This window comes from Cottoperca gobio, chromosome 6 (assembly GCF_900634415.1).
Source record: "Cottoperca gobio chromosome 6, fCotGob3.1, whole genome shotgun sequence".
In the NCBI taxonomy this organism is placed as follows: domain Eukaryota; kingdom Metazoa; phylum Chordata; class Actinopteri; order Perciformes; family Bovichtidae; genus Cottoperca; species Cottoperca gobio.
In genome coordinates, this window is record NC_041360.1 from 3,075,176 (window position 1) to 3,092,071 (window position 16,896).

The 16,896-nt window shown below is 38.5% G+C and overlaps 1 protein-coding gene across 1 annotated transcript in view; it reads right to left on the reverse strand.

The window, feature by feature from the left end:
- The window catches only part of cfdp1 (craniofacial development protein 1), an 18,572-nt gene extending 13,177 nt beyond the window's left edge, over positions 1 to 5,395 (reverse strand). The window contains exons 1-4 of the mRNA XM_029434599.1: positions 5,015 to 5,395; positions 1,714 to 1,840; positions 1,016 to 1,244; positions 601 to 710 (exon numbers count right to left, since the gene is read on the reverse strand). Of these exons, the coding sequence (XP_029290459.1) occupies positions 601 to 710; positions 1,016 to 1,244; positions 1,714 to 1,840; positions 5,015 to 5,084 (536 nt within the window). The 5' untranslated portion in view covers positions 5,085 to 5,395. The remainder of the gene's footprint in view (positions 1 to 600; positions 711 to 1,015; positions 1,245 to 1,713; positions 1,841 to 5,014) is intronic.
- Between the last annotated feature and the right edge of the window lie 11,501 nt (positions 5,396 to 16,896).

The window sequence follows — 16,896 nt, forward strand, 5'->3', positions numbered from 1 at the left end:
TCCAAAAGTCCCTAAATCTAGTGAGAAAGCCGCCAAGTTATCAACACTGACATCTCTTCAGACCTCAAATGATCATTCTGAGCATAAACATCCAACATGGCTAGTGTTAGCACTCACAGCTGTTAAGCTAGCAGCTTGTGGAAGACTCTGGTGATGGCAATGAGTGCACAGGCAGAATGTGCGCAGGTAGACAGGTAGGTAGACAGGCAGGCAGGTAGACAGGCAGGTAGGTTGACAGGCAGGTAGGTTGACAGGCAGGTGGACAGACAGGTATGTCGCCCGTCCAACCATTTTCATTTCAGCCCGACTTATTACAGTCCTGCCACAAATACTAGATTATTTTATTTTGTTTGTCAGAGCATTTGATTTATGTATTGCTGTCGGGATGTAATTTCAACAAATATAGCAAAAAACATTTCCAAAATATAACACCCACCCTTGCATTAACTGTAAGCTTGAAAATTCTGATTTCATTTTTACCAAATGTAACTATTTGATACATCTTCGAGCCCCTTGTGTTTCCTTTCTTCCAACAAAACCTCTTTGTGGTTTATTACAAATATTTTGTCTCAAAATGTTGATGATGGTTCAGAGGCTTACCTAACTTCTTCTCCAGCGAAGTCAAACACTTTGGTGATGGTGACTTCAGCAGGTTGTGATGGTTTCGTTTCTTTACTCAAAGGAGCAACATTCAATACTGAGGAATCATCCTGAGGATACAAACAAAAGAATTGGTCTAAAAGAGAGACAAGGATGACAAACACACATAATTAATTCTTTATATGCTGTAATCCACTTTATATATTGTATGTTGTATCTCAGGTCAGAGGGAAGTGGCAACAAACAACCACTTTGTTATAACCTCTATATATCTGGGTTTAGAACATGTATCGTGTGACTTTATGGGTTAATCGCCTGAAAGCACCATTAATACATTTTAGAATATGGTTCAAGTGTTTCTGTTTTAAAATATGGCACCATCTTGGTTGTAAATTTGGTTTTCGAACATATTTACCTTCTGTGTGGTACCCGACTGTGAGGGAGATGGGGCGTCTTTGGGTCTGGATCCAACATCAGATAGGAAGCTCGCCCAGAGGTCATCAGATTTTTTCTTCTGTTTTGCATCATCCTCCACCCGTACCTCCGTGACTTTTTCCACCTCTTCCTGTGGGTTCTGCTCCGCTTCTGCTGCACCTCCATCCCCCTCTTCGTTGTCTACTCTTAGTACTCCTTTCTTCCTCTTTCTTTAGATAACAGTGAATAACAGTCGTCATCATTTGCACCATCCTCTAAGAAATAAGGTATTTACTCATTTGAGTCTTTGATTAAAATAAAGCACACTGTAAGAAGTGCACTGTACTCAGTGTGGGTAATTGGATAGAAATGGTGGACATTAATGGTGAAGAATTTAGGAAAAGCCACTGAAAGTGTTTGCATCAGCATTTGATCACAACCATATTATACAAATGTCTCACTCATTTATTACTAAGGTCACAATGCTAAATGTGCATATCAAGTGAAGCGAAGTGAAATCATTCAGTAATGAATTAGATTTGATGACTGTATTCCAAACAACTTCTTGTAATAAAAAGGGAAAGTTAAAAGTCTCATCGTAGTGGTCATGGGAATTTATGACATTGTTTTAAGCCTACTGCATGTAGAGAGCTCCAAAGTGATCATATAGTTGTAATAATATTCTTTCAAGCCTCTCACCTCACACCAATGTCATTTTTCTTCCTCTTCTTCTTGCTGACATCGCCAGGATGTGGCACATTGTCATCCTCGTGCAGAGGGTCTTCCTTTTCACACTCATTGATGTCATCCTCACTGAGGTTATCATCTGAGGAGCAAGAGAACAGGACACAGTGGGAATGAGAAGACTAGGATGCGTTTACCCAAAGATCCAAAAAATAATTGACTGAATTTCATCAAAATCATGACGGTATGATTTAATCATGTTATCGTTTTACACATTTCTGTTGTCTGAATAAATGCTACTGAGGAACCTGAAATTAAAAGCTAACAAAAACAGTTCTAGAAGTGTTTTTGTTTGACTTCATGTAATGCAGAACAGTTTCAACATCAGCATGTTTTCCTGAGATATCGTATACATTTACTATGTATATCAACAGCATCTGTGTTCATTCAATTCTATTTTTTTTAGCATTGAGGTCATAGTTAGTGATGTGATTTTATTTTAGAATGTAAAATTCAAGACTTAAACAAACATTCTATGAACAAGGTGATAAAGCAGGTAAATTATTAGCATGGCAGATTAAACAACTAGAACATCAATAACAACCATTCTATCCAACGGACATGTTGTTGTGGATCCTATAGAAATTAATGATGCCTTTAAGGACTACTATAAAGAACTATATGATAAAAAAAAATGAAACTAATGTACAAAACTTAAATAGGTTTAGACTCACTAACTATACCAAACATCCCAAATGAACGTAAAGAAGATCTAGAGTTAGACATTAACAAAGACGAGATTGGGCATGCCATTGATAATATGAAAACAGGGAAAAGGGCAGGATCAGATGGCCTTTCAATTGATCTGTACAAAAACTTCAAAAACAAATTGCTTGCGCCACTTGTGGAAATGTTTTCAGAGGCATTTAAGAATGGCAGTCTTCCACCCTCCATGAACAGTGCTTTAATCATGCTGCTGCCAAAACCAGGTAAACCCTCCAACAAGTGTGAGAACATGAGACCCATAAGTTTGTTAAACTCTGACCTAAAGATAATATGTAAGCTTCTAGCGAAACGTTTACAAATATTGCTACCAAATATCATTAACAAAGATCAAAACGGATTTATTATGGGAAGGCAAGGTTTCCACAACGTAAGGAGGGATTTGAATATTATTCATGCTAATAGAGAAAAATCAGATACAGCACTTCAAATCAAAATCGAATTTATTGATATAGCCCAATATCACAAATTCTACATTTGTCTCAGTGTGCTTTACAGACTGTACAGGATACGACACCCTCTGTCCTTAGACCCTCACATCGCACAAGGAACAACTTCCTAAAGAAACCCCAAAATTAAAGGGGGAAAAATGGAAGAAACCTCAGGGAGAGCAACTGAGGAGGGATCCCTCTCCCAGGACGGACAGACGTGCAATAGATGTCATGTGTACAGGACTTCTATCATTGGACGCCGAAAAGGCCTTTGATAGAGTCGAATGGCCCTACCTGTTCAATGTTTTAGAAAGATTTGGATGTGGAAATAACTTAATTGGATGGGTTCAGATAATATATAAAAATGCTACAGCGGAAATCTTAACAAATAGAAATATTTCAAAACCGATAAGAATCAACTGCCCACTCTCGCCCCTGTTGTTTACATTAGCAATCGAACCTCTCACAATAGCAGTTTGTTCACACCCTCAATTTAGTGGAATAACAGTAGGGCCGACAGAACATAGAATATCGCTTTATGCTGATGATGTAATTTTATTCATGTCAAAATGAAATGAATCTATTCCGGGCTTGTCACAGCTCATAACAACATTTGGTGATATTTCAGGGTATAAAGTGAATAATACTAAATCCTCTATATTACTGTTTAACGAACATGAAAGAAGGAACCCACTTAATGAGGTAATTAAATGTAACGCTGTGGAACAGTTTAAATATTTAGGAGTACAGATTTTGCCAAGAATACAACATGTTGAGGCTAATTATGAACCTTTAACGACAACCTACAAATTAAAATTTCAGATGAGGACTGGAAAACGGCTTGCACTGCTGCTCATACAAAGTCTATCAATACACGACTAAAACTAATACAGTATAAGTGGTTGATGCGGACATATGTGACTCCGGTGGATTTAAACCGATACAACAATAACATTCCAGATATATGCACAACATGCACAGAAGCTAGAGGAACATTGTTTCATTGTATATGGCAGTGCAGACAGATTGAAAGGTTCTGGGAAGAAGTACGAGCTACAATAGAGAAGATTATTTCAAAACAGATTTTACTGGACCCCAAGCTTTTTCTGTTGGGTTTATGAGCGAGCATTTATAGACCTCAGTTTGCTTCATGCTAAGACATGTAGCGCATTGTTTTGGAAAAACGTTCAGAGTCCAAGCATCACTCAGTGGTTACGACGGATGTTATCAGGCCTTCCATTAGAGAGGATATCTTACATTTTAAAGGCTAAGCAGCATATATAACATATGGAGGCCCTTTATAAACTATGTTAAAGACTTAGACTTAACTGACGATCAAGTGGGCGACTAGTTGCAGTTCCGAGCTTGACTTGTGTGTCTCTTGTGAACATGTTTTGTTTCAGAATGTTTGCCTAAATAAGTAATGTACTCCATTTTGTATTAGATTACCACTCGTTTAGTTTTTTCTGTATTTCTTTATTTTTTTCTCCTTGTTTGCTTGTTTTCTTAATTTTGTCTGTAATGTTGAAAATATAATAAAATATATTGTGTAAAAAGAAATAATGTAAAATGTATCCCCATCATATAATCAAATAGAAACACCTCTCAATAAAATAATAACGCAGTCCTGCATAACAACACCTTTAACTATGACCTCAGAGAATTTAATTTACACATTTCTGAACATGTCAACAAAAACAAAGCATTATAATTATTATAATATGTTGTACTGAATTGCAAGTGTTGACTGTAGACGTGTATCTAATAAAGTGGCCACTGAGTTGGATGAAGGCTTATTTATTGTATTATTTATTCTAACCCTAATCCTTGTAATGTAATCTGTTTATCGAGGCGTGTACATTTGCTTAGAAGCAATTCAGCAACAAAAAAAGTCATTTTTCTTAACGGACTTTAGCACACAGTCTCTAAACTGTAGCTAGTTTATCATGTTTAATGCGTAGCTTCTGTTGGTGAGCTAATGTTATCCATCTTATGTGAAAACTAAATTCATTAGCTACAACACCTAAACCTCCTCCATGCGGTATGTTCTTTACTACAATAATAAACCGCTGCATTTAATGCAAAGTGTTCACCGTCCTTACCTGATGGGACGTAGTCAGCATCATCATTAGACGAATATTCATCAGAGTCGTAGTCAGAGTAGTACATCATTTTGGAAGAAACGCTTCAGACTATTAGTGAAGCAAATAGAAAGGGCTACAAGGCGCCAGTGTTTGCTACTAGCTTATTTACTGCTTTGCTACTAGCTTATTTACTGCTTTCAGACGTTACAAACGATACCCTAACTAGCTTCAAATGCCTCCTTACTAACAAAACTACAGTTAATCTTGGTCTTTCAATTCTGTAATAACTACAATTAAATTCAGTATGTGAAATGCATGAAACAGGGCACTAATACAGCCTTTCTAGAAATGAGGAATATTTTGTGGAGACAACGGCAAGCACAAAGGTTCAAAACGTTCAAACTGTTCGCCTATTGGATCATTTTCTTTTGTTGCGAAGACCAAGCACTGTTAGATGCTTTAGCGCCCCTACAGGACTGGAGGGTACGTTAGAGTATTTATAACTTGGTATACAGCGTGCTGCCTTGACAGCCTCACTCCGTCAGCAAGTGTAATCATTTAAATGAGGCCTACTGGAATACTTTTTAAAAAGTTGCATTATTTTACATACTTTTTAAATGCAGTGGGGGAAGACAGAAAAATGTAGTCATAAAAAATAAAACTAACATCAGCTGAGATTCAGATATAAAGATTCAAAGGCTTTATTGTCATATTCACAACAGCTACAGCAGAGATTTTGACAATGAAAATCTTAAATCGCAGGATTCTCCAAAATACATGCTTAAATGTTAACAATTTTAATCAATTTGTCACAAACAATATTCCCAAAACTATTACGAAAGGGAAGTTCTAAATAAATAATAATAATAACTGTTTCAGGGAACTAGTCTACAAATGGCACCATTTATACCAAGATCTGAATATGTTTTTAATGTAAAGAATATTAATTAAAACCCTGGTGCTGGAGAATATGATCAGAAAATTCAAAAGCAGAAGGTTTTTAGATCAGATACAAAATATAGAGTACGATCACCATTCCCACCATGAGCATGATCCATACAGAAATCTGAGTTCTTACACATCAATTGTATATGTCTGATTCCTTTAATTATCATGACCTAGTAACATTGTGAAAGAAAAAGCAGAATGGCAGAAGTGATGCAGCCAAAAGAAGTTGTTTGTATCCTGATGGGACAAAGCTATTCAAGCACAGTAGGTTCAAAAGCAGTTATGCAGTGCAGATAGTGCAGATAGAGTGAAGTAATGATTACAATCATTCTAATCTACTGCTTTAAAGAACCTTAAAGCTTGTGCGTGAATCAGAGCCACTGACCTCTTTGCAGACGTTTGGTTCAGATTTTAGAAATGGTTTACGACCAGCAGAGGATGCTGTTTGGTTAAATTAGCTCTGAGACCTGGCGGAGCATCAAGAGACTGTGAGACACAAACACGCAGACACTTTCATCTACATATCTGCATATTTCATGGATATTAGCTCACACACACACACACACACATGTTGTTATTATAGGCTGCAACAAATTATTATTTCATAATCGATTCACCTGCTGATTAGTTTCTCAATTGTTCAATCAATTGTTTTTGACATATCAGAAAACATTATACAACTAATTTTACTATAATGTTAAGACCAGAAAATCGCTGATTATCACGCACACACACACACACACACACACACACACACACACACACACACACACACACACACACACACACACACACACACACACACACACACACCGGTAAGGTTTTTTTAAATTTATTTATAGTTGATGAATCTAATCAAATAATTGTTGCAGCTCGCTTGATTTCCTGTCACCTACAGGAGCAGTGAAACACTTTGTCAATGAGCTTATTGGACAGTTTTTAGGGTGTCATAATGATGTCTCCGCTCTCTCTACTGTTTCCTTGTTTAGTCTGTATCACCTGTCCACCAGGCTGCCATCTGAAATGACTTCCTCATTCACTCTTTTTATAAAAGACACTTGAGTAGTTTACTAAAAACGCATGAATCATTGCCATTGTGCACCATCACTGACATAGAGTCGCACAACGGTAATGTTTGCATCTATAAAATGTGATGCGTTGCATTGTGGGATTGTTAGCAGACAGTAGTTTACATAAGCACTACTTTTTTCATTCCTTTGTGGGAATTATTTATATGTAGTCAAATGCAGAGCATAAAATTCATCATCAGAATACGAACACTTCAAATGGCAGATGGTAGATAGGGACAGCGGCTGTGGTTCATCCTGTCATCAGCCCTGCTGCAGCCCACCGTCTCCTCAGTGCTCCTCTGTGTTTGTATAACCAATAGGCTGTTTGTGATGTGTAACATGTCAACTGTCCATGTGGCCAGCAGATCTTATTCCCTGTTTTTCTGTTGATTCTGCCAAGCTGTTGCTCATTGAAGCTCACCTCACCTACAGGTGGGCTCTAACGTATGTCCAGTCTCTGGTGTCTGCATATGGATAAAAAAAATCTCATGGAAAGATCAAAACCAACTATGTGTTAATCTTTCAGTACTTCTCAAATTCCCGACCCTGTAAATTAAGGGCACATAATCCTGCAACACATTTTACCACGCAAAAACAGACAATGGAATGGTAATAGTATTCAATATACATTTTCACAGTTTACAGTTAACAGCAGACAATGTCAATTTAAGTAAGAACATGTATAAAAGCACTAGACTGTGTGTGTGTGTGTGTGTGTGTGTGTGTGTGTGTGTGTGTGTGTGTGTGTGTGTGTGTGCGTGTGTGTGTGTCTGTATATGAGTCACCTAATTAATGTTGTTGGTTGTCACACAGGACTAAATTGCTGGTCGTGACTCATGCTGATAGGTCCAGGACAAAAAGTGACCAAAAAGAAAGGGGGTTGAAAGGGAATTTCTAAAAACTACAAATATCCCAGAACAGTGTTTTAGGATGTTTAGGTGTTAGTAAAAAAGTAGTAGTAGTGGATATCATGTGGGTTAGTAACCAAGTTCAAATTCATCACAGTAGCCCATTTTGATTTAATTAATAAAACAGACAGGGTATTAGACAGTAAAGATCATAAGAAGGAAAGAGAGATGTTCCCACAAATAGAGACAGCCATTATGCCTTCTCTTCCCTAATAACACATAATTGCTGTCACGATGTAATGTGTTTAGATGGCTGGCGTGCGGCTCTATTTGAAGATGACCTAAATGAGGAGTGATTAAGTGTAATTTGCACATATTATTAAAAGCGGGAGGTGACAGAGTGGTGCTCGTCATCTGCTGGGTTTAGTGGGGAGCACAGCCGATTAGCTCTGTGATCAAATACAAACCAAGGAAAATTACTTGATGTTTAGTTTTGTTTGATTGCGATGACCATTAGCTGAAAGAGAACTCAATGAGCAAACTCTGGAGTGTTTGCTCCTCTCCAAATGATCATATTTTTTTATATAACAATGTTAACAATAGTGATGCTAAGATTTCTTTAACAAATAAAAACTATTCATTTACAAAACACCTTTTTTGTACACAAATGCAGCTCACACAAGAATAGAAAGCAAGAAACTATATAAAATAAAATAAATAATATAAGGACTAATTTTGTACATTTCTGAAATGTGGGCATTCAAAAATTATGCAATTTTGAGTGAGAGGAAATATCTAACTTATGTTAAGTTGCATCCTTTTTGTTGTCCTGTTTTTTTATTTCAGGTTTATGTTGTTATTTTTGTGAAATGTAATTGAGTTCAGCTATGCAGTTGTACATGTGAATGTTTTGTATCAACTTATCTTTCTGTAAGGACTAGTTACAACCAGGATCATTTTACTGCAACTGGCTCCAGAACTACAGAAGGCAGCTTCACCATTTATTTGTTTTTCACAGTCTTTGGATTTACAGAAGAGCTTTACAGGGACTACCTTTACAGCATAGCCTATTAACCAGACTAGCTCACTAACTAAACTACTAGCTCACTAACTAAATTACTAGCCCACTAACTAAACTACTAGCTAACTAACTAAACTACTAGCCCACTAACTAAACTACTAGCTCACTAACTAAACTACTAGCTCACTAACTAAATTACTAGCCCACTAACTAAACTACTAGCTAGCTCACTAACTAAATTACTAGCCCACTAACTAAACTACTAGCTCACTAACTAAACTACTAGCCCACTAACTAAACTACTAGCTCACTAACTAAACTACTAGCCCACTAACTAAACTACTAGCCCACTAACTAAACTACTAGCTCACTAACTAAACGACTAGCTCACTAACTAAATTACTAGCTCATAGCTCACTAACTAAACTACTAGCCCACTAACTAAACTACTAGCTCACTAACTAAACTACTAGCCCACTAACCAAACTACTAGCCCACAACTAAACTACTAGCTCATAGCTCACTAACTAAACTACTAGGCCACTAACTAAACTACTAGCTCACTAACTAAACTACTAGCTTACTGACAAAGGTACTAGCTAGATACTAGATATTGTTTGTCAATTTCTGATTTTCTAGTTTGCACAAGTCGTTTCTAAATTAATACAGACGTCTTTAATTTGCACAGTGTCAGTGGAGCGCAGATAGAGTAAAACACATTAGACAACATTTTAATATAGCAAAGTGATTTTCCTCTTTACTAAACAAGTTACTCAATGGGGGCATTTAAAGCAGCGTGTAGTTGTACTTCAAGAACAGGGCTTGTTGCCATTGGAAAGGCCTTGAATGACTCTAAAGTCTTGTAAGGATCCTGGAGGTAGGCTACTGCACCTCATCCTCCGCTGCCTGTGGTGTTTTATATACATATACATCAACAGTTGTTTCACTTGTTTCAGCTCTGCATTTCCATAATAAGGAGATGGAAGAAAGAGGAAAAGTTAGTTTCACGGACACAAAGAAGATGAATAAAGAATGTACACAATAAGCTGCCCTGATCTGGCCTTATGTCACACTGAGGATTAAACTGCTCAGTGACAGATGCTCGTCATCAAACAGAAATAGAATTTTAACCGGAAATTTCTGCTGTTTTCTCCTGTTTCTGCTTTTGTGTGTGACTGTGAGAGTTTTAAGACCTCTGATGGATTTAAAGTGTGTGTATTGGTGTGGATCCCAAGATGATCCCAGCCTCTCTAAATGCTAATGATGTGTGTAGGTGAGTGATCGAGAGAGCCCTGCTTTAGACCAGCAGGGAAGCAAAAGAAGAATAATCGACCTCCAGCTACTCAGGCTTCCTCAATCACTGCAAAAATAATCACAATGAAGCAACAGGTTGAATTTTAGTTTCAGATTTAAGAGCTGTATAACCTGAGGAGACCTTCCTTGTGTGCTTTATTTGTCATATTTTACCTTTCATGGACACCCTCAGCTTGATTTGAAGATAGGAAGAAATGGTAGTGCAGTTTTCCACCAGTCATATCCGTCATAATAACATTGTACTCACACATTAAGATCTAATGAAATAATGACGTCATTAAAAATAAGTCGGACATGTTGTTAACAAACCTTCATTTTAGACAGACGGATTTGAAGACGAATCAAAGGTTAATTATAAAATTATTGTAGGGTTTCTAACTCTGATCATATAGTTGCGTATTTATTTATTTATCATTTATTATTCATTATTAGCTTCTCAAATGTTGTTTTGCTGTATGTTTGTATTTTGTATCCTATCCTTGATTCTGATTCTAAAAATGGTATCAACTGGAATCCTTTAATGCTTTTTTTTTTACAGATCATTTTCTGGCATTGTTAATTTATTGGACAGTGATAGCTTAGGTTGAGACAGGAACAGCAGGAGCGAGAGAAGGGATGACATGCAGCAAGGGCCAAAGAGTCAAACCTGGGCTGCTGCATTTAGGACTCAGCCTTGATACATGGGGTATGTGATCTACCAAGTAAGCTACCAGGACACCCATCATTTAATCCTTTAAGGGAAACAATTCCTGAGAATTTGAATTCTAGCGTACCTGTCTGTCAGTGCTGTAGTGTAAGATCCCTTTAAATAACAATTAAAATTTTTTTTTTTTAAATCAATGCAGGATGAAATGACATTTCTGTCGTGCTGTATGTCTCTGTGTCCTGCTGAGGCTGTCCTATTGTGTCCGTCTCTCCAGCTAGCTTTTCCTGGATCCGTTAATGATGCTGAAATTGCTCACTAGTCACATCCTTTTCTCTTTCTTCTCAGCAAGACCTCTGTTCCTTCTCAAAGAACAGAGGTCTGCTCCGCTGTTGCTGCCTCTCCTTTGATGCTGAGGACAGCACCGACAGATATGAAAACAGATCTTAGGCCCTGATGCTCCCCACCCTCAAAACTCTCAAACTTGGTAATTGTTCATTTGTTAAAGAACAAATAGGCTTTTCCTCAGTTTCCTTCTCCCTGAACTTAAACATTAGAATGTATTTAATGATGTCTACATGCCGATAAATGCCCTTTGTCAAACTCCAGTCCCTTCCTGACTATGGGTCATTTGCCACACTATGTCATTAAAAAAAATGGTGCTCATATTCTGCTTAATTCTCAATATAAATATATATGTATTAATGAAGGCTGCAAGAACAAATCATACTGAGCCTCTTTAAACCTACCTGGTCAAGGGCTGAAAAACATTATTCTGAATTTAGTTTGGAATTTTTAAAACTACAGAAGAACAAGTGAAATTGGTCTTTTTATAGATGTTGTATAGTATATATAGTTTGTTGTTGTTGTTTCTGAGCCCCAAGTGAGCTTATGGCAGTAATAGAAGTCAAATATTATAATGTAGAATAAGTTCTCTTGGTTTGGTATATGTTGGCAGTTATGTTAATATTCACATCCTGATGTTTATTTTAACATTTACCAAGACATATCTGAAACAACAGATATTCTGCCTTAGCCCTCTGAAAGCTTCAACAGACCTCCACTGATGTTACCAGGACCTTTGGAGGACACCCTTCCTCATGTGGAAGATTCATTTCTCACACACTAAGTAATACCAAACCTTATTTGAAGACATGGATCCAGACAGGTCAATAGTTTACAGTGTACAAGATATATTTATAACTGTCACTCTAACCCAATTCAGACCTCTACAGTGGTCTGTATTGACAGCAGTAGAACAAGACTGAGGCAAAGCAGAGCAGGATGATCAGGTTCAGAGCATGAACGCAACACTCCGACCGATTGTAACTGAATCCATCGAGCTCCACGATGATGTGGCATCAGGCAGATAGAGACACAGCATCCCTGCCCTATCGACATCACGCCAGCCTCAAGAGCAAGAAGCAAGAAATGAAAGGCCAAATCAGTGATAGAAATATAACTTGTAATTTATTATTCAAAAAATATTATTTTTGAGTTTGTTCCTGTCATAATTATTATATATATTATAATTAACACATAAACATGTATAGCTACTGTTTGTTACTGTACATGCATATTGAAATAGCAACACAAATATTTAAAATGCGAACAGGCAGGGATAAGATAAAAGCATTATTGACTGAAGTCTGAAATTGACATATTTATTTTATTGATATGAAAAACATTTCCTGCTATTGACAACCTCTAGCAGAGCTCCTGCATTGACTGCATAATAGATACATCTGTATCTGGTCCAGAGCTGCCTGCCCTTATGGCCCTTATACATCGTGGCAACTCTGTCTCTCCTCCCATCAAAGCCACAGATTAGAAGACAAAATGTGAAGTGTTCCAAGCATATGTTTAGACATTGTTTTAATTTCTAAAGTTACACATATCTTTATTTTATATCAACAATGGATCAAATGATTACGTGTTCATAGTATTGTACCAACAGAGAATTATCAGCAATTCTGCAATTCCATTCAGCTCTACAGAGTTTAGCATCTTTCAGCTCTGTTTTGGTTTGACAGCATGCAGCTTTTCAGTGAGAAACTCTAATAAAGCCACTGTACACTTCCTGCTCAGCAGCAGACAGCACAGACACATTTGGAGACACGTTGGGGAACATAGTGAAACATTTAGCACCTGAAGACACAGGTATTCCCTCAGGAAGTGTGAGAGATTAAACAGAATAAATATTGGATTGGATTGTTTTTGCCAGGTGGACACAAGTACGACAAATGAACAAATGAATGCAAATGTTGCTCTGTGTCTGGAAGTGTTTTGAAATGTTTAGCCTTCCGCACTGGACAACCACAGTGTGGTTAAAGGAACACATTAATTAGATAATTGGCACAATCTGGTCTCATGCATGAAAGTTAAACGCACCACCCATCCACCTCACCGACCTCCACACCCTTACTTTCCAGCCCTCAACATGAAGAACACACAACTTCCTATTTGACACTGAACATCGGCACAAGATTTAAATTGTGGGATGCAGAATTGTCCATTATTTACATCATTCCCAGGATATTGCTGATAAACTCATTCTCCTTTTCCCTCTGATCCTCTTTCTTTTGTTCCCCCTCTCCACGGTCTTTCACCTACTCTGCCCTCTCCTCTTTGTTCTCATTCCATTCCTCTTTTTCTATGTTCCTTTCTTGACATATTACATTCCCTTCTATTTCTCACTGTAACTCTGCTCCATCATCATCAGGTGCCCTGACACTGTGGTAATGCCCACCATCATGTCTGATACCAGTGACCATCATTATAGTCAGTAATCCTCGGGTGGTTTATGTCAGTGTGAGATGTGTGTTATCACAGAGTTGAAGAGAGAGAGAGAGAGCATGAAGTGGCTTCCTTCCTCTCTGCTGTACGTTTCACCTGGATATTAAACTCCATCACCAATTTATTTGAACCACCACAGGGAAGAGGTAAAATATATATCCAATATATTTTGTATGTTTTCCACCTTACTAACATTTTGGATGAACTTCATTAATGTTTCTTGCTCTGGGCTTCCGAATGGGTTCTAATAACCTTCAAACTTAACTATGATAATAATAAAACCAATCAATATTACTGTTACTGAAGGCTGTTGTGTCTCACCATCCCTGCATGATATCCTTCTGTACGAGCGGAGGAGCAACCCCGATAGATGCAGAGCACAGTGGTATATACTGTATATATCAACATGATGGGAGCTTTCATTTCTCAGGGCTTTTTACTACGAGAGAAGTACAAACCAAGTGCACACAGAGCTGGAGAAAAAAGTGGAAAACTTATACGTTCAGATAGGAATGTTCCATTCCAAGTTCTAGTTCCAAGTTTGTGAGAGAGCCTGAGCTTTTGGCAGCTGGCCACAGGACGAACAGCGCACCACTGTCTCAAATTCATATTTTTAAGCAATGCTAGCGGCAATGTCGGCCTGTTGGTCCACCACTTAGGTTCAGACTGAAATAGCTCAACAACTACTGGATGGATTGCCATGATATCCTAGTGGACAAGTCATAAAGTAAAGCATGTACTGGTACCATGTGCCGAATAAAAGCTCTATGTGACCCGAAGAGTTCAATATTAAATACACAAATAACACCTCATGACACAACAATCAATTAACAGAAACTTGGCTCAATATTATGAAATGTCATTTTACCATTCACAATAACAGAGACCTATGAACTTGAGAGCTGTGTTGTCTGGAGCCTGGTGCTCCTGGTAGGGTCTCCCAAGGCAAATTGGTCTCAGACGAGGGGCCAGACTAAGAATGGTTCAAAACGACTTCATGATACAGAGGGAAAGAGAAGGAGAGACCCTGCCCGGAGGAAGCCTGAGACCCCCGTCTGGAGCCAGGCCCAGAGGGAGGGCCCGGTGGCCGGGTTTGCCACGAAGCCCAGTCGGGCACAGCCTGAAGAAGCTACGTGGTGCCTCCCATCCATCCATCCTGTGGGCCCACCACCCATTGAAAATACCACTGGGGTTGGGTGTGCTATCACACGGGTGGCAGTGATGGTCAGGGACCTCGACGGACCAGAACCGGGCAGCAGAGGCTGGCTCTGGGAACGTGGAACTTCACCTCTCTATGGGGGAAGGAGCCGGAACTAGTGTGGGAGGTGGAGCACTACCAGTTGGATCTGGTGGGGCTTACCTCGATGCACAGTCTTGGCTCTGGAACCGTACTCCTGGATAGGGGTTGGACTCACAAGTCTCTGACTAAGCGCCGCTACGTTGGAGTTCACCCCGGTGGACGAGAGGGTCGCCTCCCTACGCCTTCGGGTTATGGGGGGGGGGAACACTCTGACTGTTGTTTGTGTCTATGCCCCAAACAGCAGTTCGGAGTATTCGACCTTCTTGGAGACCCTGAATGGAGCCTTGCGGGGGGTTCCAGTAGGGGACTCCGTAGTCTTGCTGGGAAACTTCAACGCACACGTGGGTAATGATGGAGACACCTGGATTGGGAGGAACGGTCTCCCTGATCTAAACCTGAACTATCGACTTGCAAGTCCAACAACAGCAAGGGGGGACCCTTCTGACTTCGACTGAGAAGGTTATCGGTTATCTCACATTTCCCCTGTCAATTATGTAATACATGCGATTTAACATCCGCCAATGTCTCCAGCTAAACAACCTTCCCTCTGTTCCAACTACGTGTCCTTCAATAAACTGTTGATGGTGCTTATTGGGCCTCTGCTAGGGTCCCAAGAAGCACCACGTGATTTGCCTCATTTCAAGAGCTTTTAATTATGTGTGTTTGCTTCGCATAGATATGCCTGAGGAGCCAAATGACAGAATGTTTTGAGAATAGATTATTAGTACCATGGCCAGATTAGCTCCCAGCATGGTGTCCAGGGAATCTTAAAGCTTCATGAAACATTGTTTCATTTTAGACTGTAACATGTGCCACAATGTGATTATGATGATGTTTTTCAGTCCTATTAAAGGAAGAGAAAGCTGTTGTTGTATGCTCCACGTACACTGCAAATATAAAGGGTGCATTAAATCATACCAAATTAAAAACCCAACAGAAATCTTCTCAATCTAATCAAACAGCAGTTACAGGGGCTGTGAACCCATGCACATGTATTTGAAATTACACAATTATTCCTGATGGGCAACTTTACAAGGGTTTGACCAGGTCTTTGGAAACATCACAGCTTTCTATCTGATGGCTCCTTACATAACAAGATTGGCAGTTGGACACAAGCAAAGGCTTTTCCAGATCAGATTTGAAGGTCAAGACAAATGTATGGTAACACATGTATCTTACATCCTGTAGCTTGTTTAGTGCAACTATGAACTAGTCATGTGACCACAAATCAGAAGTACTCAGATCTTTTACTTCAGTAAACATAGCAACACCACAGTGTAAAATTCCTGTTACAAGTCAAACTCCTGGATTCAAAATCTATAAAGTATAAGCATAGAAATATACTTATACTAATATACTAAAGTAAAAGTAATGGCTCATTTCAGAAGTATATATATTATATTATTGGGTTGGTATTTTATTATTATTGTATTGATGATGGATGTATTGCATTCACGTGTTTATCGTGTTAAATGTTGCAGCTGGTAAAGAAGCAGCTCATTTTAATTACTGTATATACTGCTAGGTAGTTTAATCTATAGTAATATATATATATATATATACATACACAGTATATAAACATTAGCATATTCCATTTTAAACTTAGCTTGATAGATACTAGAAACAGTAGTTGCCAGGACACTCATCCACCCCGACCTCCTCGTGGACATTGACGCTCTTTATACTGCCTCACCTGACTTCCTGCATGTCCTGGCGTGGGTTATATATGAATTATAGAGCAATACAAACAGTGAATGAAAACAGCCTGGAACACTTTCAGCACAAGAACCTGACAAGTTAAAAAAATAAGTTTTAGCCAGATGGACCTTATAAACTGACAACTGCGTGCGTGTATATCCACTAAATAGTAATAATCACATCTTTATGTCTAGGTCTTAAAAACGTGTGAAATTCATGCCCATTTGACATAGGGTACTGAAACTCTAACTGGGCTCACATG